Below are 27,590 nucleotides of genomic sequence, written 5' to 3'. Positions count from 1 at the left end.
CCTGAAAAATATTTTCGCTGGAGGTTTTATTTTCTCAACCGCCACCCGCCTAGATAAATAATTATTTCTACTGACCCCTAACACTGGCGGTTCTGAAAAACGTCACTGCAAATAGGTTTAAAACCGCCACTATAGAGCTTCTGTGTACCAGTGTACTACACTTGCTATAATAATTTATAGAGCGTGGATTGTATACACCCAAACATGTGATTGGCAACCCGATGGGCGACGTTGTTCCAAAAATAGAGCTTGGTTTTGAACGGTGCTCAATCACTCTACGAGATTCCCGTAGACACACATCACTATCTTAAATTTCAAACATGTTTATATGCATTAAAAAGTTGAAAACATAACACTACATGGAACAGTGTGATGCTAGTTAAGCGTTGAACACATGAACTAGGTGTGAGAGAGCATTTGTAGAATTTTTTTGGTAGTGCATACAACACAACACATGAACTAGCTGTGAGGGTCATTTGTTGTTGTAAGCTAAGCTTATAGTAATACTAGATGCATGAATGACATAATAAAAAACTGCGAGGGTCATTTTTTGGGTGTGAGATGAGTTAATACTAAATGTGTGAATAACACAATAAAAACTGGATGAGCTATGTGGCGCTCGGATGTAAGGACACATCTTTTAACATATATAAATGGTAAGGCTAGCCAAAGATAATTTGTTGGTACTCTCAATATGTTTCTTCTCAAATAAACTATCTTGTAATATATGCTTGCATGCATGTTGTGAGATAATGGAGTAAAACAATTTAGATTGGTGTTATTATGTATATTATAAAAAGAAAACATTATCGAATTTGGTGGTGAAGTCACAATTACATTTTTTGTTTTGTATCAGTACCGAGGTTTTGGCTTTGTATTTTCAAAACAAACACATACCTATTATACCTACTAACATTAGTTGCTACCTATTAGTGTTTCTCTATTAAATAAGTTCGATCACTAAGTTTGGTCAATCGGTTGTATAAATTTCTTTATTAATATAACACCAGACAATGAAAGGAGCCTATCTAGGAGTGATTCTCCTGATAGGTCACCAAAACACACAAGTCGTAGACGTGATTTTACTCCGGGATACTCATTTGCAAGATAATATCATTCACCTTTTATTGATCGCTTGCATTTTGGTGGAAGAAATCACCGTGACAGGTAATTGAATCAAAGTTTCATATATTGTTTTCATTGATTTAGAGTTTTAAATTATGTTTCCCTCTTATATAGGTACATGGTTTACCAGGGTTCCCGATATCGATCACCGTCGGAGCCCCGCCAGAGACAGTGTCAACGCCAATGAAAATAAATTATTATTATTTATATGCTATAGTTAAATATTTTTTGTATGGTTATCAACTTTTATTATTTCTGATAACACGCCATCGAGCCAATTCTGAATAGACAGTCATTTTTGTTTGTTACTTACTCCCTCCGTTCCAAATTATAAGTTCTTTTGACTTCTTGGTACATCAATTTACTATGTATCTAAATATAATGTATGTCTAAATACATAGCAAAATCTATGTAAAAAAAGTGAAAGCGATTTATTATTTGGTATGGATGGAATAGTATCTCCTAATGATTGAAACAATTAATTTGGAGTTTCTTTTCCAATCGATATGCGTAGCTCATTCTTGTGGTTGTTTCTTTGTTATGATTTATTTTATTTTACTTTGCCAATTGAGACGTAGTTGAGCGCATCGGAGCCGTTCACCTCCTGCCACGAAAATGTCACGGGGTGATTGTGCAGGGTCAGTTTCCAGGAGCCACCTTTCTAGGTCAGTATCAAGGTCTCCGCCCGTGCACCTGATTCTCCATCTCTGAAGCGTAAGTGATGGAAAATCTCAGTCCCGGTCCCGTACACTGTCTGATGGAGGCAACAAAGGTTTGGTCTTCTACGGGATGGCTATCCTGATTCAGCTGGAAAGTAGGTTTCCACTTGGGCATTGAAATGTATTTGACTACCTTGGCCATTGGCTGTTGATCGGTCCATAGCACTTTGTGTTACAACACTAGGGTAGAGAAGAGAAGCAATTTACGGACATTATCCGGATAATATACACCTGGATATGATATAGAGTCACTGTTATTTGGTAATATTTATAAATCTTGAGTTAGGTACGGTACTAGACGGACGGGTGTGGCTTACGTGACTGTCTGGGTGTCTGGCACAGTGGTACCCGTGCGGTGGGGTTCGGGTACCCGGGACGTTCATAACTGCTTCCTCAATCCTCATACCCTAGCCTCTGAGGTGCCGTTTGGTTCACATATTTGTAACATAATAGGTAACTGATAACGTTAAATCATATTTATTTTAGTCCAACCGTAATCAGATACCACACTAAAAATTGATACCAGCCTATTCAAACTTGTTATCGCCAGTAATCGTGTGTAAACCATTACCGTTACCATTTACGTTACATTTCTTGAACTAAACAACACCTGAATGTTGAGCCGTTATGCACGAATGCATAGAATAAGAATAATTGTACTTACCAAATATTAAGCATAATTTGCTGAAAATAAGCAAATCAGACCTACAATTCATCTTTTACATCCCCAAAGAAGGACGCCCCACCACAATACCTTATCCTCACTTTATTCAAATTGTAAAAGTCTGCAAATGATAGCAGAGCAATTGCACATATTAATATACTATTGTGACATAATACAACAGGATGATCATTTAGGGTTTGTTCGGTTATTCCCAATACACATGGATTGGATGGGATTGGAAAAAATTGTGAAGAAGTTTGAGCTGTTTGGGATTCAAACCCATCCAATTCCGCTCAATCCACATGGATTGAGAGCTAACCGAACAGGCCCTTAAGTGGTGTTTGGTTCGTCAGTTTTGCTCCGGGGTCAGATTACAGAGCAAGCTGATTACGTAACTCGTGTTTGGTTCCAGCATGAAGTAAATAGATACTGCGTAATCAGATCCAGCGCTTGTTAAAGTGGTGATAACGCCAGATCGTTAAACAAAAATGAAACAGATCCCTTTGCTGCCACTTCCCGTTTCCTCGGATGTTTTCCAAACTAAACAATCATCGGCTTTTGTTACATTTTTTCGGATTACAGCCGCATATCCACTACATTCCCGTTTGTGTTTACGTAATTCTAACCAAACAACACCTTAGTTGCTGATAAGGAGTTAACAGTTTGCAGCGAGAAATTAAGATAGAGTATATATTTGAGCTTTCATATATATGGTTATATATCTCTTGTATTATTGGTTTGTTGAACGGTTTGATAACTAATATTATTGAGACAAACTATCTGACAAATATCCACTATCTACCCGATTAATATCCGATACATGTTTCTTACCCACCTGAATTATTATTCGATCCCTCTTGTATCCTTCTCGAATTTTAACCATCCGTACCCAATTATGTATGCTAATGTAATTTTAACTAAATCTTATTAGAAGTTTTAAGTATAGATATTTGGTTAAAAATATCCATCCTGAAATATGCAAACAAGCATTTTTTAGTTGAAGCATTTAGATGAATTTCTTTTCCATCATTCATGATTGGTTTTTTCAAGATTCCTAATGGTTTTATCCTGTTGTGAGTCACTCTCTAAATGGTTAGATAAAATATATATAGGTAGCAAGCTATTCTAGCAATACAAAAGTTTTAAGTTAAGCATCCTGCATCTGTATGACATTTTACCAAGGAAATGACTTGTAATCCGTAGCTAGTCTGGTACTCTGGTATCCTACAATGAACGAACATATCTATAATATATCATCATGTAACAGGTGTATGTAATAATAATAACTACTGCCCATGTACTAGGTCTTATTTGGAAGACGAGAGCTTTTCATAAATCTTGCAGCAAATGAACTATTCCGGTGCAATCCGTTTAGGCAGGCCATGGGGACAGTCAATTCTTTTTTCCCATAAGAATTAGGAACAGGCTAAGTGTTTAAGCACAGGCGGGATTACAACGGTACCGTCCTTAATCGACACAGACGAAATCACTATAGCCTACATTTTCCCCATAAAACTCCGTTCAGTCTCAAAGTTTAACCTTCATATTATCATGGATATTACCCGATGATTTTATCCAAACTAAGCATAAGGTAACCACCTATATCTCGCAGGTGACAGGAAACCACCCGACTTCTACCGTCTAATCATGCCTAATCATTTCTAAGCGTACTTAATTTACCCAGGTAACAAGGATAGGGTAAACAAAGGTAATCAAGAATAAATGCAGCAAATATTTCCAAACAACTTCTACAACCTAATGCAACAAACATAGGCAGGTAGTGAATAAATTGTAACACCCCAAGTGTTCGTCACGTGCTAAATAACAATTTCGAACCTAAACAATTCATTTAGTGAATATAATAAACTCTAAGTCACATCCATTTCGTCGATTTAGGTGATATCAGAGACCTCGCGTGATTTGGATTATTTCGTCGCACTAAATAATAGGGTTTTTACATCTGTATCCTTAGTTTAGACATGTTACTCACTTTTACCCGTAGTTCTGCATCCTCCTCAATTCTACACTTGCTGCACAAAAACTACTCAGCAACGCCCACCAATGCCGTTACCATCCATCTCTGTTACTTACACTTGGGACCCACCACCACCAACGTCGTTTTCCCAATCTTCTCTGTTATTCCCCAATCTCTCTGATCTTCCCATTCCAGCTCACGCTCGTATTCCCCAATCTCTCAGATCTTCCCATTCCAGCTCACGCTCGCACCCACCACAGCCGGCGGACCGTGGTCCGGCCTAGCACCGCCGCCGCCGACCCTACTCGCACTCCGGCTACCGCCCACCTAGTCCTGGTTTGCGTCCCTGCTCACGCCCACACGACTGTCAGATCCTCGCGTTCCGGCCCAGCACCGCTGCCGCTGGTCCTGCTCGAGCTCCAGCCGCCGCTAGCCCAGTTTGCGCCTCTGCTCGCGTAGCTTCGTCGTGGAAGGAGAAGCCTGTGCAGCCGTCGGTCCTGCTCGCGCTCCAGCGCCTATCCGTCTTGTCGGTCGGCTCGGCGCGCTCGCTGCAGCGCTCAGCACATCTGGCCACCGGGGACGGCAACGCTCCAGCGTCGGCGGCGGAGGCCAGTTGCTCCTGGTCCGGGGTAAGCTCTCGGTTGACTTTCATTCGTCCAATTAGCGCAGCGTTCACCCTGCACAAAATCCACAATCTTGACCTGCACGATTTTGACAGGGTTATTGTCTTATTGAATCGAGGGCCTGCTGCGCAGCGGCGTCGACGTCAACAGCATTAACCTCGACAGCGACACCGCCCTGCACATCGCCACGTGCTAGAGCCACCGCGACGTCGTCAGGGTGCTGCTCAGCTTTTTTTTTGAAGAATTGGTGCTGCTCAGCTGGAAGGCCAACATCGACGCGCGCGACCGCTGGGGAAGCACGGTGAGCCGCCCGCACGCCATTGCCATTTCTCTCAGCTCATGCCCTGTACTCTCTATAAATGTTGGCTACTATATGAGTTCTTAAAGTCGTTATTTCCTATGAAATAGGATGAATCATATTATTCCCAATGATGAGGTTGAACCAATAGAAGTAGTTGCTGCACCTGATGATGATGAAAGACAGTATCCTGAGTTTGTTGACAAATGGGATATGCTAGAATTCGAGGACTATGATGGAGACATTTTCACAGGGGCACAATTTGAAGAGACTGATGAAGAGGAGGAGGAGGAAAACATAGCTATGGGGGTAGATGAGCAAGGAGAGGGTGATGATGTACCAAGAAATGATTATGACAGAGATAATCCATCCTTAAAAGAAGGCAGCACATTTACATCGATGACCGAATTTAGGAATGCACTTGCTACCTATTGCATCAAAGGTGAGTATGATTATGTAATTGAAAAGAGTGAGCCAACAAGAATGACTGTTCATTGCGTATTTGAGAGGTGTCAGTGGAGGATACATGCTTCCTGTATGCAGAATAGTACAATTATTCAGGTCAAAGTGAATCCATCTCCTCACACTTGTCCAAGTGAAAGAAAAGAGTCACATAAGGTAGCTAAAAGTAGATGGTGTGCAGATGCAATATTAGAATGGGTGACAGATAACCCATGCATTGGTACAACTGAATGTGCTCGGTTGCGGACTTGTAACTGAATGTGCTCGGTTTAGCTGAATTTGGATGTAACTGAATATGCTCAGTTTGCTTGTGCTGAGATTTGGACTTGTAACTGAATTTAGCTGGATTTGGACTTGTAGCTGAATTTGGATGTAACTGAATTTGGACTTGTAGCTGAATTTAGCTGGATGTAACTCAAATATCTGGATGCAACTGAATTTAGCTGTTGCCGGTTTGCTTGTCCATTTCTGTTGCTTGTCCATTTCTATTGCTGTCCATTTCTGTTGCTTGTTCAGTCACTGAAAGTGCTCGGTTTGCTGTTCCTTGAATCCCCACGCATGTAATTGGTCAAATATATTTGCTTTGTCAAAACGTGATTTGTGTTAGTAGTTAGGTGTTTGAGGTGCTGGGTTCAAACCTTCCTTGGGCCTTTTTTTTACATTTTGTCCAATTAAACTATATTCACTGAATCAGAGGTCCGATTAAAATATATTTTATCCATTTTTTTACCTTAAGTAAATAAGGCCAAAACATGACTCCATGCCAAGTTTCACAAATTTTTGACCAAATTTGCTATTTATTTATTTATTTTTGGCTAGGAAGGCATTTAACCCACAAAATAGTAAATAGTCCAAAAAAAGGGACAACTATGGATGAAGTAAGTTTGTAGTGGATAGATGAACAAATTGTACATTTTCCTTGGAAAGAAACCACACAAAACTATAAAATGTAGCTCAAACCATGTAGTTGTAGTCCAATGTCATGAAACTTAGTGAGGTATGTGTCCGTTTGTGAAGCACCTATATTCAAACTTTTGCATAATCCTCTAAATTTTTTACCTTAAGTAAATAAAGCCAAAACATGACTCCATGCCAAGTTTCACTAATTTTTGACCAAATTTGCTATTTATTTATTTATTTTTGGCTAGGAAGACATTTAACCCACAAAATAGTAAATAGTCCAAAACAAGGGACAACTATGGATGAAGTAAGTTTGTAGTGGATATATGAACAAATTGTACATTTTCCTTGGAAAGAAACCACACAAAACTATAAAATGTAGCTCAAACCATGTAGTTGTAGTCCAATGTCATGAAACTTAGTGAGGTATGTGTCCGTTTGTGAAGCACCTATATTCAAACTTTTGCATAATCCTCTGAATTTTTTACCTTAAGCAACTAATACCAAAACATGACTCCATGCCAAGTTTATCTATTTTTTGACCAAATTTGCTATTTATTTATTTATTTTTGGCTAGGAAGGCATTTAACCCACAAAATAGTAAATAGTCCAAAAAAGGGACAACTATGGATGAAGTAAGTTTGTAGTGGATAGATGAACAAATTGTACATTTTCCTTGGAAAGAAACCACACAAAACTATAAAATGTAGCTCAAACCATGTAGTTGTAGTCCAATGTCATGAAACTTAGTGAGGTATGTGTCCGTTTGTGAAGCACCTATATTCAAACTTTTGCATAATCCTATGAATTTTTTACCTTAAGTAAATAAGGCCAAAACATGACTCCATGCCAAGTTTCACTAATTTTTGACCAAATTTTCTATTTATTTATTTATTTTTTGCTAGGAAGGCATTTAACCCACAAAATAGTAAATAGTCCAAAAAAGGGACAACTATGGATGAAGTAAGTTTGTAGTGGATAGATGAACAAATTGTACATTTTCCTTGGAAAGAAACCACACAAAACTATAAAATGTAGCTCAAACCATGTAGTTGTAGTCCAATGTCATGAAACTTAGTGAGGTATGTGTCCGCTTGTGAAGCACCTATATTCAAACTTTTGCATAATCCTCTGAATTTTCTACCTTAAGTAAATAAAGCCAAAACATGACTCCATGCCAAGTTTCACTAATTTTTGACCAAATTTGCTATTTATTTATTTATTTTTGGCTAGGAAGGCATTTAACCCACAAAATAGTAAATAGTCCAAAAAAGGGACAACTATGGATGAAGTAAGTTTGTAGTGGATAGATGAACAAATTGTACATTTTCCTTGGAAATAAACCACACAAAACTATTAAATGTAGCTCAAACCATGTAGTTGTAGTCCAATGTCATGAAACTTAGTGAGGTATGTGTCCGTTTGTGAAGCACCTATATTCAAACTTTTGCATAATCCTCTGAATTTTTTACCTTAAGCAACTAAGACCAAAACATGACTCCATGCCAAGTTTATCTATTTATTGACCATATTTACTATTTATTTATTTTTTCTGGCTAGGAAAGGCAATTAAACCACAGAAATTAGTAAATAATCCTAAAAATGGACACCTATGCATGAAGTAAGTTTGTAAAGGTTAGATGAACAAAAGGTACAAATTTAAAATTATAATTTCATATAAACTTGTTTTTGAACCTTGTTTTACATACTTATAAGCCAAACTAGGAACATATAGATAATTTAGTTTCCTCTAACTTCACATTAGATACGACATAGTGTAATGGTAATCTGGTTCTCACACTGCAGGAGGTCCTAGGTTCGATCAATGGCTGCAGCGCAGTATGGAACTTGTTTTTTGGATTTTTCGACAGAATTATGTAATGTCCATTTTTTTGCAGTATGTCTCCTGAATCAAATCTCATGACACCAGAATTCAAATAAATTTGTCTCCCACTAGATTTAACACTAAAAGATCATGGCACACAAATTCCACACTAGAATGCCATCACATACTCAATTCACCACCACAAATGTCCATCACAATTCAACATCACAAATATTCAGCACAGGTTCACCATGAATCCCATATTTAGCGCTTACAATTATAGTTCATCACAAAGAAAAGGAATAGAATAAAAATCATAGAAGCATAAACGGCTCCAAACATCTTCTTCAACTCGACCATGTTGTCATTCATCTTCTTCAGTTCGGCAGCAAATTTGTCCCAGTTCGTAGTCACATCTGCTCGTTCATCCCACATATTAGACGCCATCATCTCCCCAGAGCCACCCACCAACCCTGCCCCTTCAAGCATCTTGACATAATCGTCCATCCACATGAAAAAATTGCATATTTTAACAACCTAAACAATCCAAATAGGGGTTCACAATTCAGCAGTAAGCACAAAAATGAAATCAACCGTAATGGATAAAACAAGGATGGACCTTATTATCTCGATATGACTTGCTTTCACACTTCACGAACTCTCGACCAAAGTTGCCGTTCTCCCACCTTTTCGATCTTAGTCTCACGAGCGACTCTGACCTTTCGCATTTGGGGCAGCGGATCAGCGACACCGGACCATAACTGGGCCATCCTTGTCCTCCATTGGAGGAGCCGCTTGCCCGCGACATGCGTGAATCCATGCTAGTAAACACAAACAGTTTAGCATTTGAGTTAGCAACAACTGTTATATCGCAACAATGTGTTAGCAACAACTGTTATATCACAAACAGGACCAACTAGAGGACTGCAGGCGGCCGAACCCTAAACCCTTGGAGGACTGCAGGCGGCCGAACTCAAACCCTAACCTGGAGGCACGAAGCGCGGGGCGCGGACCAACTCGAGAGGCTGGAGGCACGGAGCAGCGGATCCCTCCCGGCTCTCCTTCCCGGCGGGGCGACCGGATCCGCGGACTGGAGGCAAGTGTGGGCACGGACCAACTCAAGAGGCTAGAGGCAGGCGACGTCTTCCTCCTTCCCGGCGGGCCGCCCCCACGAAGCAGCGGGTCCCTCCCGGTGGGGCGGCCGGATCCACGGACTGGAGGCACAGAGCGCGGGAACAGAGCGCGCAGACTAGAGGCACGGGGCGGCCGGATCCGCAGACTCGAGCTCGGCGTGGCGGCTCCAGATCCGCCGCGAGGACCTCGAACTCGAGATCCGCCGCCCAGCTCTGGCCAGGCGCTTGCTCCCTCCCGCGGCGGGCGTGGCAGCTCCTACCAATGGCGTGGCGGGCGTGGTGGGTGGGCGGCGGCCGGTTGAGGGCTCGGGCGCGGGCGCGGTTCCTATGCTGTCGAGTGGAGTGGGGATTTTTTCGCAGTGGGCCCGACCTGTAAGACACGTGAAAGTAGACGGAGACGGCGTCCAGGCGTATTTGTGAGCAACAGGAACGAGAATCGGGTAAAACTGAGTAAGGACAAAAACTAAGGGTAGCAACGAATACCGTGGCGAAACTAAGAGGACCAATGTAAAAAACCCTAAATAATAAGTTCGAATCTCGTTCGACTCCATCGTACAATGAATTGGAAACTCAACTTCGTCTCACGACTTCTGTCCCAAATGAATTTACTAGAACTCGACGACATAAGTTACAGATGTAAAAATAAACTAAGCAAATAATGTGAGTCAAGTCCGAACTAATTAAAGACGAATTAGTCGTTAGCCAATTTGGTTTTGTGTTTCAAAAATAAAAATATAATGTCGTGTTTAGAACACACTCAATTTCATAATCCAGTCTGTGTGCGTTATTAGACTGAACTACGTACGTACGAGGTTAATAATCAGTGTTTGGATAGTTAACAGTTGAAAATATTCATTCGATAATCCGTGCTTAATCAAACGCCATAAAATAAAATATAAATGAATTAGTGGAGCCAATTAGTATTTTGGGGCAGCCCATTTAAACCCAAAAAAACCTAACCCTAATTTGTTAGTATATATACGTGTAATTTGAGAGAAAAATCCCTCATTTAAGCAGATGAGCACAGCCACCCACCTCGTTACCTCGCTGCTCCATCTTCTCCTACCTGACCGTTGTGCACTAGCCTCCCATCTTCCTGCTCCCTACGGTTTCTATGGTGACGAGCTTCTCCTCCATGGCGCCCAACGCGGCCCCTCCTCGCCGGCAGTTGCTGCAGCACCTAAATGTGAGCTCCATCTCCGCTGTGGCCTCGCTTGCACCTCGCGCCGTCTTCGACCTCCGCCAGGGCCGCGCGAGCAGCTCTCAAGGCACCGCCTCCCCATGGCCAACGGTCATTAGCCATGGATGCCCAGGCCTCCGCGCGTGCCTTGCCCTGCTCCAACTCGCTGGGGACGAGCAGCAGACATAGCAGCCACTTCGTCTCTCCCTCTGCGCACAAGCCACGGCCGCCAGTCCACAGCAGCAACCTGACATCGTCGCGCAGCGAGCTTCACCGTCGATCTGCGCAGCCCCTTTCCGTTGTTGGTTCCACCTCCGTCGACCTCCTCCATGCATGAGCAACAGCAGCCGCTGCCCCTTCGCGTCGAGTGCGTCGACTCGATCTGCACAGTCCCAACATTTCCGCGTCTCGCTTCACTCAAACCATGCAACCCCAGTCGCGAGGACTTCGAACCCCGGTGAGCCGTAGGAATGTCTTGTAGAAAAGTTGTAGATAACTTCATTATCTTGCTTGTATTAAACTTTGATAGCCATAGGTCTGATGTATGATGTATGCGAACTAAGTGTAGGGTCGAGTATTCCATGTCTCCCGTGGTGTTAGAAATAGCTAGTGCATGTGTATGAGTGTTGTAGTGTCTTGCTATTTGTGCTTACTTTACTATCAAATAGCATCATCCGTATTGTGTTGCTTTTCATTGTGCTCATATATATGCATCATGCATCTCATCAGGTTCGCTAGATATACCACGTGACGGACGTGACGTTGGAGCGAAGCAACAAGACGATGAACTGGGGACCATCGGAGCTTTTACAAATAAAGCCTTTCACAGGATACAAATAAAGCCTTCGACTGCACCGATCATTGTTGTCCTTCCACTATGTCACTTTGATATTCTATGTTATTACATTCTTACTTGATCCAACTTCCTAGTTTACTTTCTGCATTTTGACCATATTACATGGCTGAACTTTCTATTTGTCACAGATATTGAGTATGTTAGGGAATCAAGAAAGCAATACAAGGAGACCTTGTACTTTGTCTTGTTTGACATGAATGTTACTGCTATTTGTGCCGTCGATCAAGTATGCATTATTAGATCATTTGATTACTGGTGGTTAAACCAATATGAATCCTTTTTACTTCCTCATGTTTTCTATTTAATCAGTCATTGCTCCTTTCTTGAAGCACTTTGCTCGGTGCCGAAAAATATTTGTCTAGAAAGGGGGTAGCTAGGCAACAAATATAAGTGACACCTTGTAATTTTCCCATGTTCAAAGCTAGACATGATTCATGGAAAGACTGTAAACTAGAAGCAACACAAGGTTGTAAAAACCAGATGATCCGTACATGTGGGCACAAGAAGAAAAAGGCAACCCTGATGCTTGGGAGTCTGCACTACTTGTGATTAACTCTAAGAAAACAAAAGGGTAAGCAGAGAAGTAGGGATTAACTCTAAGAAAACACAATGATATGCCCCTCCTAGAAACACACCACAATTAAACCCCTCCCAGAAACAGACTTGGCAGGCACTCAGATTCACTAAGGTTAAATAAAATAAAAATGGAAATGATTGGTTGATACACTAATTGGTGAAAAAATATTAGTCAACCCTTGATGTCACACTATGTTGATACATGTAAGTTCAAACAAAAATAGTATGTTATTCATGGACAAAGTAAAGAAATAAGTCAGTTATCAATGGTTGGATGAATTAAGTACATGCATGATATCAATTGACCTTAAAAAAGAGCATTCCATCAACGAGGTGAATTACTAAAATAGCACCAATAGGGAATAAATCTCTCCGACACCTCTCATTAGCACTTATAAATATAAATATTTAGTTAAAAATATCCATCCTAATATTTTTAAACAAGCATTTTTAGCTCGAGCATTTAGATAAATTTATTTTTTCATCATTCATGGTTGGGATTTTCGGATTTTTAATAGATTTATCTTGTCATGAGTGACTATCTAAACAGCTAGATCAAATACATAGGTAGCGAGCAATCTTAGCAATACAAAAGTTTTCAGTTGCGCATCCTGCATCTCATACGTAGCTCGCCTGACATTTCACTAAAGTAGTTTGATCGAAATGAAATGACTTGCGATCCGTAGCTAGTTTAGTAATATGTGATCATGTAACAGGTATACCATGTATATGTAATAATAATGACCGGTGCCCTTGTACTAACGTCTTATTTGGAAGGCAATAGCTTGGCGTTGTTATTCCTCTACCGTATCTCGGTTGCACGATAGAACAAGGAAAAATGAATTGACTGTCCTGAATACTCACCTCCAAAAATAGAGCGTGTTTTTTTAATATGGCAGGTGCTCAATCACCATACAAGATTCCTTCTTCTAGTGTGGCCCTAGACACACATCATGTTTATATACATTAAAAAGTTAAAAGCAGAACACTACATGGAACAAGCTAAACGTTGAACACATGAACTTGGTGTGAGAGAGTTTACTTGTAGAGTTTTTTGGCTAGTGCATAGAAAGCAACGCATGAACTAGATGTGAGTGTCATTTGATGTGTGTAAGATGAGCTTATAGTAATACTAGATTCAGGAATAACACAATAAAAAACTATGAGGGTCATTTTTTTGGGTGTGAGTTAAGTTTATGTTAATACTAAATGCGTGAATAACACAATAAAAATGATGAGCTATCTGTCGCTAGGATGTAAGGACACATATTTCAACATATATAATGGTAAGACTAGCCAAAGGTAATTTATTGGCCCTCTCAAGCCTATATAAATGGTAAGACTAGCCAAAGATAATTTATTGGCCCTCTCAAGCTATTTCTTCTCAAATAAATTACCTTGTAATATATGCTTACATGTTTGTTGTGAGATACTGGAGTGAAACAATTTAGATTAGTGTTATTATGAATATTACTAGTAGAATGCATGTATGATGCGACGATGTCACACCCGGATTTAAGGGATAAAATCGGGTGCATCTCATATATGCGCCAAAGAAGAACATCACATATAATGACAAAGTGTATATAAATAAATGTCACAAGTATCATTATTATATAGCGGAAGTCTTACAAAAATAGATGATAACAATAAAACGATATAAATACGAGCTGACTGGAAGACGCCACCTAGATAAGCTCGTACTCTTCATTGTAAGGATCCTCCTGGACCACCTATTCTTCTCCTGTAGGGGGGTTATATATCGCAAGGGTGAGCTCACAAAAGATCATAGCTCAACAAGTTGTGAGGAAAATGTGCATGAGCTCACCAAAAGTGGGAGTTCATGTGAAGTGTAAGGCTGGCCAACAAATAAGGGTTAAAGCTGAGCATTGCTTTTAATAAGTTGGTCAAGTTTTATTAGCAGTTACTAAATATAAGTAAATACCAACCCAGAGTAATAATAGATCAAATTAATAATAAACCACAATGTGATGCAAATGACAAATTTAATTTAATTCCATAATTTAATCATGCAAGAGTCCTCAGCTGCTCATGACCGCGAACACGACTAGTATACTAGTTTTACACTCTGGAGAGGTGGTACCCTTTACCCACAAGTCGTGTATCCCGTCTAGCCAGGGTTTGCAAGGCCTTTAGACACTGCCGAGGTGAATGGCTAGGGATCCACTACGAGGCCTTTACAAAGTTCCACTAGCTTCAGAAAACCCGCTACAGTTTCTAGGAAGAGCAATGCAAGAATCCCCCGTCTAACCGCCATCGTAGCAAAATCAACCCGAGAACTTCCCTACACGCCTACTCCCCTACCGCCCTCGCCCCTTTTGGGTAAGATAGTCCTCCACTAGCTTTTCTAGTTAGTCAGCCAAGGACATCCCATTCACCCTTGTGGTGGCACGTGTTTCTCAAGTTAAGCTCCATTTTCCAATTAACATAATAGTCTTATCATAAACAGAAATATAACAATAATAAAGAATAATCATGTGTAATAGTTATCTCAACACCCAAAACCATATATAGCAATAGCAAAGACTACCCAAAAGTTTAGGGGTAAACAAGGTGTAAAGATAACTAGACTAGGGTGGCCTATTGGGTCCCATCAAAATTAATCATATGCATGATAAAATGATTATATAGAATATCATTGGGTAAATAAAAGTGATCAAGGGCACAACTTGCCTTCAATGAACTCTTGCTCAGCAACTTCTACCTGTTGAACACCTGAATCCTCGGCCACTGGCTCGTCTACTCGCCATAATACAAACCAACATGGTACAAGGGAGAAATTAACATCACACCAAACATAAATACAAAATACATAATAATAATCTACGCATCGTAATGAGATCGTAGGAACAAGAATCACTAAATTCAGAGTTAAGGATTTTAAGTTATGATTTTCCAAAGTCCTTATGTGTTTGGTGCAAAATTAATCAAGTGATCAATTTTAACATGGGTTTCATGCTAAAACAGTGTTACTAAGTGATAAACAATATTAATACAAAATTATAGGAACTAAATTGGGTTAAAAAGGAGTCAAAATGAATTTTCTAGGAATTAAACAAGTTTCTAGAATTGTTTTAACACAAAAAATCATTTTCCATATTAATTTTCTGATTTTTCCTAGTCCTCTGTACTGCGCACACTATTAACAGAAAGTTTAGGGGTTAACTTGTAAAGTGTCCAAGTCTTAGATCAACTCTCCTCAACACATGATGGGTTGCGGGTTTATTCTCAAAAAGACTGAGTACTCTTCTGCAAAACACAACCCTCTTCTCAGATCTCAAAAAGACTGGTTGACACTGATCGAGCGATTAGAAGTCTACGACTCAGATCTCGTGACGTTCATGTGAACTGGTATGGAATCACCTCCGTTGGATCCGCGATCAAGGACTCTAGTTCGAACACCCAAAACCTACCCTAGGACGTTGGATCACCCGTCGACCACCCGGATTAGACTGTTCATTTACCGAACCGGTGACCCTTGGCGGCCGCACGATCCACGACCGACGGCACAGATTGTTTGCGCGAAGGGAAGCACAGATGCTAATCTAGTCTGACCATCAGGACATCGACGGACCAGGTGCGTTTTCTACCTCCAACCTGTTGTCCGGACACTAGCGCACAACACTGCAGCCGTGCGCAACCCGAGGTGGCCACGCCGGTGAGGCACGCCAGTAGTGCAATGGTGCCCGACAATGCACGAGATCTAAGGCCTGTTTGGTTTGTGGCTAACTATGCCACACTTTGTCTAAGGTTAGTCGTTCGAATTGAGGAACTAACCTTAGGCACAAAAGTTAGACAAAGTGTGGCAAATTAGGCAGCGAACCAAACATGCCCCTAGTGCCAAACATATTCAATGATGAAGCCAACAGACAGGAAGGCACTCACCGGCGTTGCGACGAAGCGCTCCCCCACGACGGTGCCGAACCACGACGGAGCCGATCCAATGGTTCCCGCCACACGCACACGCACACCAACGCCGGGACGATTCTGGTCCTCCGGTGCCACGGTTGGAACCCACGACAGCACACACAGCACTCTTGCCCTCCCCCTTCTCTCTCTCCTTTACCGTCGGCGGCAATGGCGAGTGGGCGATCACAAAGTTGTCGCTGGTTCAAGTGCGATAGGAAGGGCACCACGTCGAATAAGTACCCAATGAACCCAGCTAAGGGGCCCCAGCTGGTTTCTCGGTGAATCGTTGAGATCTGGCGGCGTGCGGCGTTTGGCTCCATGAATATCGCCATGGTTGTTGAGACAGTGGCTGGGAGAGACCTGATCCAGTGGCCCCAGTCGTCAGCGACAAAGCTCTGCAACGAATATGGAGAAGTTTACGAGAACGCTTGAAACATCGAACAACTACATTGCTTCTACCCTTAGATTTCCAAACTGTTGTGTACTCCAAATACTTATGAATCAAAATTCTAACCTTCAAGTGAGGCTCGGCCATGTCTTCCTCAGACCGAACCTCCCTCAAGGGCTAGAAGGGGACAACCCCATCTTTGCCACTTTTTCTCAGATGTTTTTTCTTAAAAAATGAGTTTCGTGCTTTCTTTCTAGTCAAAAAATGGAATCCTAAAAGGACAGGAGACATCCTGATAGGAAAGGGTGGCAGAGCCGCGGGAACACCTATGCCTTCGGGATACAGTTTCTTCACTCACCATCCTTCTCTTAAGAAGGAAACTCGCGTTCCGACACGAACTCCGCAAAAAGATAGGACGACGAATATGAAACACGAGATAAAGTGCACAGCAGAACACAAGAACAAAACAAAAATTCTTGGGGAAATTTACATAGAACGAACTTAAAAGTCTGTTACAACCCCATAGGACAAATGGCTCAGTTTTTAGAAGGGGGCGAGGCAGCACCCTCGGGGTCATTGGGGGGCATCGTAGCCGAGTAGGACCCAGCGCCGAGTGAAGAGATTAGCGGAAACACCTCTTATTCGAAGGGGCAAGCCAACACCGCGCCCGACCCTTCAATAAAGTCGGTGAGCCTCTGGATCTTTGCCTCGGCAAGATCATCCTCACCAGGCAGGATATAGCCCTCGCTCAGCCGCTCGAGGTCCACCTCGTAGTGGGATGCAACGACGGCCAATGCCCACTTCACTCCGGTGTGAACGGCCTCGCAGAGTTTGCTCCGCATGTGGCGACCCAGGGCTAGCATGTGACTCGGTGGGGATCAACCCAAGGGGATATCTTTAGCGCCAAAGGTTCGGCTAAAGTCTGACACCACTCGGACAAGGCGTTGAGCTTGGTGGTCTTCTCGTCGATGGCTTGGGAGAGCGTCCAGGACGTATCGATGGAAATATCGAAGTCCCGCTTAAGCTCTGAAATCGACCAAACAAAAAACACTAAGGCCCCGTTTGTTTCGTTCGAATTGAATTCCATTCTAATAATCATAATTTAGACACAAACTAATTAAGTTAATATATTTGTATATTGCCATAAATCATATTAGGCCCCGTTTGTTTCCTTTCATTTTGAGGAATTAGAATCTTACTATTGGAATAGGCTATTTTTTAGAAGTGACATTCCACCACTTTCCAAAGTTATAATATAAACCTATCTCAAATTCATGGGGTGAGAGATGGAAATTGATTCTACAGATTTACATGCTATTTTTCTGATGTACAACTTATAGCACACTCTTTTACTTGCTTTGTTATAACATGAACGTAGTATATAACTATATCTCTCATATGATTTAAGAAAATATACAAATATATTACATATATAAATATATGAACTTAATTAGTTTTGTCTAAATTATAATTATTAAAAAGGAATTCAATTCCAACGAAACAAACGGGGCCTAAGACACAACCAAAGTGATCTAAGTAGGAGAAGTATAGGTAAGAAACACATAACTCCCAGTTAGGCCCTCAGGCCCTAGGCCTCAGACTGCTCAGCCCTAAGATTCTCGGTGAGAGACTTCACTCAGCGTCGAAGCTCCTCCCGAGCGAGTGGACCTTCTCCGCCAAGGGTGCCACCACCTGCCATGTGGCCGCGACCTCGTTTCTAAGCTCCAAGCACAGCGTCAGGTGATCTACCGCCTCGGCGCTTTTCTAGGCAAGCTGCTCATTTAATTGATCAAGCAAGCCCCTCTGGTGCAGCAGCGTGTCCCAGATGTCATGCTCGTAGCGAAGGAAGATGGACTTGGCCACGAACTTCACCATGAGACCCTAAGAAGAAAATGGACACCATCAAGACACGCCCTATGAAAAGGAGTATGTCGCAAGATGCTCGATCTTCTTACCCTAGCCATGAGCTGGAACTTAGACCACATTTCCTGCTCTTCCTTGTTGTTGAGGACGTACATTGGCTCGCCGTCTTTCTCCAACCAAGAAATGTGTGGGCCTCCACATTCGAAGGGATCCCTCCCAACGTGGACAACACCACTTCTCACCTCATCGTCGGGGAAAAGCGCGGTGCGTCCCATGACCGGGACCTCGGGCCGCCTTGAGGGACCGGCCTCATCAGCATCAGCCACCCTCTTGCCTCAGTCAGAAGCCAGGGAGTCGACGAGGGAGATCAATATGTCTGAAGGAGTCAGCGACGCCTCCGCTGATGCCGCGTCAGCCACCCTCGGTCTTCGCAGACGGGTCGGGGATGGCCTCGGCAGATAATGTCAGAGGCGTCGCAGCCACCTTGGCAGCGTGGACCTCATGTCCAGCCTGCCCCTAGGGCACACCTGGCCGCCTCGGCACCCTACTGAAGGGCCTCCCAGGCAGCATCAACCCAAGGGAGGGAATGGGTCCCAACCCCGGCCGATGACCCCGCGCCCATCTTCACGGCCTTGGCAGGGGTGAAGATAGACATGCTCTCCTTGCGCTTCAAGCTAAGGCATGAAGCGGCAGAGAATCACGCGAGGAACTCAAAATCATAATCGAATTTTGTTACCACCCAACAACTTACATGGACCGAGGCATGCCTAGCGTCCTTGGCCCCGGGCTCCTTGGGCCCTTTGCCCCCAAGGTTGGCACCTGGAGCGGGTCGGCGGCCCTTTCCACTACCGCTGCCTCCTCTTTGACTCTAACACCCTAAATCCATCAATTAAAAGTATTCTAGTTTAATTTCTTAAATTCTAATAGAAAGGAAAAATATATTGTTTTCAAGTAATGAAATGATGATATAAATAAGTTGAACAATTTGTTGACAGATAAAATTTTGACAAATGTTTGATGTGTTCATGCCGAGTCATAAATTTTGTTTGATGTATCTAATTTTTGGATTCAAGTTGGTGTGAAAATCTTATTTTAGAAATTAATAATGAGTTGTTAAAACATTGTTTTTGGAATATACATTTTGATAGGTTGATAATTTTTTTGTATTTGTGAAAATTTTATTTTATCGATTTCCTTTTTGTGGAGCCCAATCTTTTTGGTAGTTGAGAATCAGGATCTCTTCTATGGAAGAATCTTAGGTTTTCTATAAGCAAGGCATGTGGACTTATCCCTCTGCATATTCTGTTTGATCCTAATCAACGCATGATAACTATGTTTCAATTTATGCTATGCATAATTTGATGGGTTACCTATTTAGATACCTCTAACCTTTCCAACCTTATTCCTTGTTTAACCTGGGATTACGATTTAATCGAGTAGTTATGCTATTGCTACAACTTTGACTTTATACTGGTACTTCTACTGCTAATATTAATGTTCCAAATGGTAAGTTTACATTATTGTTGTTAATTCGATGATTAAGAAAGATCATATTGTGTTAATTGGAACATGGAGTGACCACCCAGGAAAACAGTGCAACCATGAGTGCTATCATGGCTCTAGCTTTGGTAATTAGCTTTATATGCTTAGTGCCTAGCAACCTTACCTGAAAGATGGGCAAGAGGGACCGTCAGTGGTTTGGTGGCAGCTCACATTAACATGGGGTGGTAGTCTTGGCTAAGTTAACTCTCCCATAGGGTCACCAATACCGACGTGGAAACCTTAGCGGGTTGTTTTGTATTAAGTGTATTTTGTGAAAGCCTCATAGTGGATCCCAAGCCATTCACCTTGGAATTGTTTACGAGTTTGGCCAACCCAGGCTAGAGGGGATACATGTCTTGTGGGTAAAGTTGTACAACCTCTGCAGAGTGTAAAACTAATATATCAACCATGCTCACGGTTAAGAGCAGCCTGGACCCTCACATGATAATTGAACTTGAAGATGGAAATAAATCATGCTTGGTTTTGTTTAAGTGGTATGCTTAAATGGTTCCTTCAAGAGGTTGAGCTTCATGTTGATGGTATTTGCTCAAGTGGTTTGAGCTTATGTTGATGAATATTGCTTATGCTTAATATGGGTTTGGTGTTTACTTATACTTAGTAATCTTGATGATGAACTCCATGGATGTTAGTCTAGTGATACCCCCGGTCATCTTCCTATGGAAGGATGCCCATGTTTCATTGTACTTTGATGAATTAAGGTTAAGACATTATGTTTGTTCGAAGTGTAATATGTTATTATATCTTTATTTATGCTTTTATGCATTGTTCCTTTGATTTTTTTTGACGAGAGGAGGACCCCATTTCTATTATTGTCATAACAGAAATACAAAGCGGTTCAGATAGTTTCCACACAACCAACACAAAATAACAGGAAGAACCCGCAAACAGAAGCGCTGACGAGCCAATCCGCTTCGGATGACTCAGAACAGCCGGGTCCCCTACCAGGCAACAAGCCAACCGACGAGTTTAGAGTTTTACATCACACAAGTACCAGACCATACGGCGGGGGATGACAAGGGCATAACAGACGGCAGCAAAATAGAGCGAGTTCCTGCCAACGCTAACACCAGGCGAGCAGTCACGTCATGACTCAACGCCCGTGTGGCTGCAGCATCCCTTCAATCTCATCGCCCGACCCGAGGATCCGATTTCCTCTAGCACTTGCAGCACGAACCAGCATCTTGGCGCCCTCTTGCAGAAGGTCCTGGAGCTCTCTCTTGCTAAGCCCTGCCCAAGAAGACACAAGAGCACCCGCATGGCATATGATCTCATTAGGAGAATTTACAAGCACATGATCAAAACACATTTTATTTCTGGCTTTCCAGATAGCCCAACAAATTGCTGAAATCATAATAACATGAACAACATTGTCACAGTTGAGGTGTTTTCGAAGCCACCTATAGCAAGACTCCACGTTGTTTGGAATATGGTGAGTATCCAGACATTTCGCCACAGTTCCCCAGATCACTCTAGCAATAGGGCAAGTGAAAAAGAGATGCTCAATGTTTTCGGCATGAGGACAGAAACAACATGAAGCGTCCCCAGACCACTTCCTCCTAATCAAATTATCCTTAGTCAACAACCTGTTATTCTCTAGGAACCACATAAAAAAATTAATTTTCAGAGGGACCTTGCTTTTCCAAATGTGCTTTTTGTCAGGACCAGAGATGTTGTTTGACAAACTGTTATACATTGATTTAACTGTAAAGGTTTTCTTCCCTCCCCATTTCCACTGAACAGTGTCAGGAGAATCTTGAAACTCGAAGTTCTCACAATCACCGCAAATTGATATCCATCGAATCTCATTTTCATTATTTAGCCATCTTCTGAAGGACAATTGCCAATTTTTTATTCTTGCATCTTTAACTAGAATAAACTTGTCATCACAAATCTCATATAATTCGGGATCAATTGTACATAAAGGCCTCTCATTTACCCAGCTGTCTAGCCAGAATCTGGACTTATCTCCACACTTATGACGTCAACATATGTGTGGAAATAGATTCTGGCACACATATGCTATGCATTCGGTTTTGCCCTTAAAACCGGATGTGACATCGACTGTGGGGGCAAGCACTGGCTCGGTAGACACCCGCGTCTCGGGCAGAGGCGCTGACACCTCAAACCCAGGCACGGGCACATCCGCACTAGTGGACAGGCCCGCCGAGGCTAGCTCAAATCAGAGCCTAACCTCGAGGCTAAACACAGCCAAACTTCCATCGCGTTGTCGTCATTGTCGTATGTGCTGGGGGATCGCTCTAGTGCCACCCCTCCCTCTCCTGCGCACGGTGGCGCTTCTCATGTGCATCGCGGGCCTCCCTCTTCTTGTGGGCCGCTTATTCTCCGTGTCCTTCTTCTTCTTCTGCTCCTCCACGGCCAATCGGCACGCCGTCCGGCTAGCCGCGTCCTCTAGGACCAGGGGTAGGGCAGTTCGATACCCTAGCAGCCCCTGTGGACGAGTGGAAAAGTAGGTTGAGATGAAGAAAAAAGGGTCAAGGCAGAAGTAAATTCTGAAAACTTACCAGGGACACATAACCCCGCTCAGGGCGCATCGGGATGGGGACGATGTGGTCTGCCTTCCCCACCATCCCCATCACCCGCCTGAGGAGCTCGTCGGTCGAGAGGGCAACCGAGGCCATCTAGGAACTCTCCATGGAAACCTCGAATGTCATTTCATCTAGGCGCAGGTGCCACTCCATCAGCGGCAGCACCCTCCTGTGGTGGAAGGCCGCGACGACCCCGGATGCGGTGAGCCCCCAGTCACGGAGCCTCCTCAGGGCGTCTAGCAGGGGCTACAGCTGGGCCTGGTGCTCTCGCGGTGCACCCCCATCGCTAGTGCTGCCTAGCCGCGGTAACGACACATTAGGTGTACTCCGGCCATCGCTCTTCCTCATTGTGGAGATAAAACCAACGGCTCTACCACCCCTTGTTTGACGAGGTAAGGGTGGCAGGGATGTAGAGCTGCGCCTGATCCGAGCATAGCTAGAGAATGCAGCCGTCGGCCCTCACCGCGTGGTCCACCTTCCTCACCTCCAAGGGAAGGGAGAACGACTACGTGTGCAAGAGGTGGAGCCACAAGTCCCAATGGGTCTCGATCCCAAGGTACCCCTCGTAGATCGCTGTGAAGATGGCCACCTGGGCTATGAAGTTACGATTGAAGTTATGCATCTCCACCCTGTAGTAGTGCGGAGCGCCCGCATTAAACGGCTTGCACGCACCCCGAATCCCCGCTCGTGGAAGGGGATGAAGCTAACCACGTAGCCCATAGGCGGAATCGGCTCCTGCTCATCCCCCGGCGCGAGCCACTTGGGGTGCGCCCCATAGGAGCGGGGGCGAAGCAGCGCCCCCATCCACCAGGGCCTGCAGATCCTCATTGGTCACAGAGGAGATGGGCCATGGATCGCGAGGAGCAAGGACGCTAATCTTTTCAGCCACTGTAGTGGAGGGAGGCGATGGAGAAAGGTATGAACTCATTTCCTCTCCCCTGTCTCTACACACGAACTCTTGGTTGTGGCTGAGGGAAATGGAGGTGGCTAGGGCTGAAGGCAGATGCAAAGTAAGAACCAGGAGGGATCCCCTCTCGAGCGTATATGTAGGAATCGGCAGACCCTTCGAGGTCTGAGTCAAGCCTCCCCATTTCGAAGAACCAAAACCAGGAGTGGGCTCATCTCTTCAAATTCCGCGTGCACATGCGCCACAACGATTGGCTCGTGAGACGTCGCATCCCGTCACATTAAATCTCGCCTGCAAGCCGCATGTCATGTCCGGCTAACACAAGCCAAGGGGCACGGCTCTGCCTCCTCAGGGTAAGTGCATGAAAAGGTGTGTCTTTTTCTCTGTCATCTTTCGTTCCTCCACAGGTAGCAGGGAGGATACATCCCCTCGGACTCCCTTCCCTGTGAAGGATGTGAGGCTCGAGCCTCATACTGATCAGGGGTTCGAAGGTTAAACCCTCGGCAGGGTTTGGTAACCACCCCAAAGCACATGGGCTCCGAGCCCTTTACTGATCAGGGGTTTGTAGGTTGGCCCTTAGCAGGGTTCGACAATCACCCAAGAGCACAGAGTCAGGGATGACTATGGGTACGAGTCAGGGATGACTATGGGTACGTCCGTACATGATCGAGGCTTGGGCTACAATCTCGAGATACCCTAAGACATATCCGAGACCCCTAAGAGCGATTTGTGACGGTCTCCCATCGGAGCCCTCGGACCCCATCGAACGGGTCCGGGACCAGGCGAATCACCCACAAGTACTTTTGGGGCACGTCTTGGGACCACTAGCCGACTCCTATCAAATGGGGCTCGGGCCTCCACTGGATCACCCGTTAACAGTTCACCAGAGACGTCATGCTCGTTTGCCCACCGAGGGTAGCATGGCGCTTTCGCCATGTTCCTCCTTGCGAAAAGGCGACGAAGAAGCGTATCATCAAAAAGTCAAGGAATTCTTCGATCGTCCTATCGCCCTGTGCAGAGGCTCGAGGGCTGCCCTTGCACCAATGTCGCGACAGAATTGTTGGAAACTCTAGCAACCTGACGCAGAAACTCAGGGGCTACCTTTGCACCCAGGCCATGGCCAGGTGACGAACAAAGGACAAAGTCAACGATATCTACAAAGGGAAATATTAAGACCTCAAAGGAGTTAACCACTCCTTCAAGGCTCGGGGGATATACCTGACGGGTGTGTTCACGTGCACCCATCGGAAATAGGTCTACACCTCTTAGGGTTAAGCAATATACCCGCACGAAGAAAGAAGAGCCCCCAAACAAGTGTCAAAACACTTCCTTGGGGGACTCGGTGGCTACTGTCGGGTATCGTAATTAGGAGTACCTGGATTACGCCCCCTAAAACTGAGAGCACCTAGAGGGGGGGTGAATAGGTGATCCTGTAAAACTTGAAATTTAACTCACAAAACTTGATTAGGAGTTAGCACAAATACTGCCAAGTGGCTAGAGAGGAGTCTCAACAAAACACAATGATCACAAGAGATCAATCACAGAGATGGCACAGTGGTTTATCCCGTGGTTCGGCCAAGACCAACGCTTGCCTACTCCACGTTGTGGCGTCCCAACGGACGAGGGTTGCAATCAACCCCTCTCAAGCGGTCCAAAGACCCACTTGAATACCACGGTGTTTTGCTTGCTTTACTATATCCCGTTTGCGAGGAATCTCCACACTTTGGAGCCTCTCGCCCTTACACTTAAAGTTCACAAAGAAGCACGGAGTAAGGGAGGGATAAGCAACACACTCAAGACAAGAAATCACAGAAACACCACGCACACAAGTCGCAACAAGAGCTCACAACACAACTCAATGAGTTCACAACTCAACTAGAGCTCTAATTGCTACCGCAAGGAATCAAAAGCGCAGAATCGATGTCTTAGTGCTTAGGAATGCTTAGAGAATGCTTAGTGTACTCCTCGATGCGCCTAGGGGTCCCTTTTATAGCCCAAGGCAGCTAGGAGCCGTTGAGAGCATTCCTGGAAGGCAAATCTTGCCTTATGTCGCTTGGCGCACCGGACAGTCCGGTGCGGATTTCTTTCCTTTCCTGGCGAAGCCGACCATTGGCGCCTGGGAGCCGTTGGCGCACCGGACACTGTCCGGTGTACACCGGACAGTCCGGTGCCCCCTCCCGACCGTTGGCTCGGCCACGTGTCTCGCGCAGATCGCGTAGCCGACCGTTGGCTCACCAGACAGTCCGGTGAATTATAGCCGTACGCCGTCAAATTCTTCCCGAGAGCGGCCAGTTCGCCTGAGCCAGCCTGGCGCACCGGACACTGTCCGGTGCACCACCGGACAGTCCGGTGCTCCCAGACTGAGCAGAGTCTTGGCTGCTCGAGCCAAGACATTTCCAATTGTTCTTTTCCTGTTTCCAGCACTTAGACACAATGCATTAGTCTCTAAAACAATGTACTAAGTCTGAGAAACATACCTTTTGACATGATTTGCACTTTGTCCACCACATTGCATAGATCAACACAAAAGCACTTGCGTTGGCACTCAATCACCAAAATACTTAGAAATGGCCCAAGGGCACATTTCCCTTTCAATCTCCCCCTTTTTGGTGATTTATGCCAACACAACATAAAGCAACTAGAACAAGTGCAATATCAATGCAAATGAGAACTCAAATTTGTTTTGAATCAAATTTGGCATATATGGATCATTCTTTGCCACCACTTGGTTTGTTTTTGCAAATCAAACTCAAATTTCTATCTCTAAGTTAAACACACTTGTTAAGACATGAAGAGAGTCGTTCCAAGAGAAATTGATTCAAGATTCCAAAAACTCCCCATTTTCCCATAATCAACACTTCTCCCCACAAGAAGCCAACTTTTGACAAAAAGAGCCAACAAGAGTATTTTGACAAAACAAAAGCTCTATTCTATTATTTTCAAAATTCTCAAGTGGTAGCTGATCCATTTATTGCTTTGGCCTTATTTTCTCCCCCTTTGGCATCAAGCACCAAAACGGGGTCAATTTTGGCCCTTGAACCCCATTGCCTCACCAAAATCTTCAACTAAGAGTAAAAGGCAATAAGATCATAAAGATGAACTTGGAATAAGTTACCCTCTCATCGGAGTGCAGTGGAAGTCTCGCATGGTCCAAGTCCACCTTTTCCCTTTCAATCCTCCTTAGAGACTAAATCAAGCAAACTCAAGCACATGGTTAGTCTCAAAGGGTCAAGTTGTAACACATCTCCCCCTAAATATGTGCATCACTTTGCAATGGACTTGTGAGGTCCGGGGAGTGTTTGTACAACTCGAGCACCATAAATAAACAACACAATGCAAAAGGAACATGATCAAAGGCATAAACACATGTATGCTATAAATCAATCCAAGTTCCACGAATCTAAGACATTCAGCTCACTACGCAACTTGCAAAAGGTCTACTCATCTAAAGGCTTGGTAAAGATATCGGCTAGCTGGTTCTCGGAGCTAACATGAAACACTTCGATATCTCCCTTTTGCTAGTGGTCTCTCAAAAAGTGATGCCGGATGTCTATGTGCATTGTGCGGCTGTGTTCAACAGGATTATCCGCCATGCGGATAGCACTCTCATTATCACATAGGAGTGGAACTTTGCTCAAATTGTAGCCAAAGTCCCTGAGGGTTTGCCTCATCCAAAGTAGTTGCGCGCAACACTGTCCTGCGGCAACATACTCGGCCTCAGCGGTGGATAGGGCAACGGAGGTTTGTTTCTTAGAACTCCATGACACCAGGGACCTTCCTAATAATTGGCACGTCCCCGATGTACTCTTCCTATCGACCTTACATCCAGCATAGTCGGAGTCTGAGTATCCAATCAAGTCAAAGGTATCCCTTTGGATACCAGATCCCGAAACAAGGCGTAGCGACTAAATATCTAAGAATTCGCTTCACAGCCACTAAGTGGCACTCCCTTGGATCAGATTGAAATCTAGCACACATGCATACACTAAGAATAATATCCGGTCTACTAGCACACAAATAAAGTAAAGACCCTATCATAGACCGGTATGCTTTTTGA

General features: G+C 43.8%; 1 protein-coding gene, 1 long non-coding RNA gene and 1 pseudogene across 2 annotated transcripts; 2 read left to right on the top strand and 1 right to left on the bottom strand.

Moving 5' to 3' along the window:
- The first annotated feature begins 685 nt into the window (after nucleotides 1–685).
- On the top strand, nucleotides 686–1,626 carry LOC103654818 (uncharacterized). Its single transcript, XR_566351.1, has 2 exons — nucleotides 686–1,167; nucleotides 1,240–1,626. It is a non-coding gene; the product is annotated as an uncharacterized lncRNA (long non-coding RNA).
- A 3,628-nt stretch (nucleotides 1,627–5,254) lies between these two features.
- On the top strand, nucleotides 5,255–6,430 carry LOC109945963 (uncharacterized). Its single transcript, XM_020552359.1, has 3 exons — nucleotides 5,255–5,371; nucleotides 5,515–6,022; nucleotides 6,383–6,430. The coding sequence occupies exons 2-3, from the start codon at nucleotides 5,516–5,518 to the stop codon at nucleotides 6,428–6,430; spliced, it is 555 nt and encodes a 184-aa protein (XP_020407948.1). The 5' UTR covers nucleotides 5,255–5,371; nucleotide 5,515.
- Nucleotides 6,431–9,242: 2,812 nt separating this feature from the next.
- Nucleotides 9,243–10,861, bottom strand: LOC111591347 (uncharacterized; annotated as a pseudogene).
- Between the last annotated feature and the right edge of the window lie 16,729 nt (nucleotides 10,862–27,590).

This window comes from Zea mays, chromosome 4 (assembly GCF_902167145.1).
Source record: "Zea mays cultivar B73 chromosome 4, Zm-B73-REFERENCE-NAM-5.0, whole genome shotgun sequence".
NCBI lineage: Eukaryota > Viridiplantae > Streptophyta > Magnoliopsida > Poales > Poaceae > Zea > Zea mays.
The sequence above is the reverse complement of the archived record's forward strand: the minus strand, read 5'-3'. Positions and strand labels throughout refer to the sequence as shown.

What these genes read in the sequence shown, in the direction of transcription:
- LOC109945963 (XM_020552359.1), top strand. Translation starts at nt 5,516, where the DNA reads ATGAATCATATTATTCCCAATGATGAGGTTGAACCAATAGAAGTAGTT. An exon ending in AAAGAAAAGAGTCACATAAG is followed by an intron (nt 6,023 to 6,382) that starts GTAGCTAAAAGT and finishes TTGCTTGTTCAG; the next exon opens with TCACTGAAAGTGCTCGGTTT.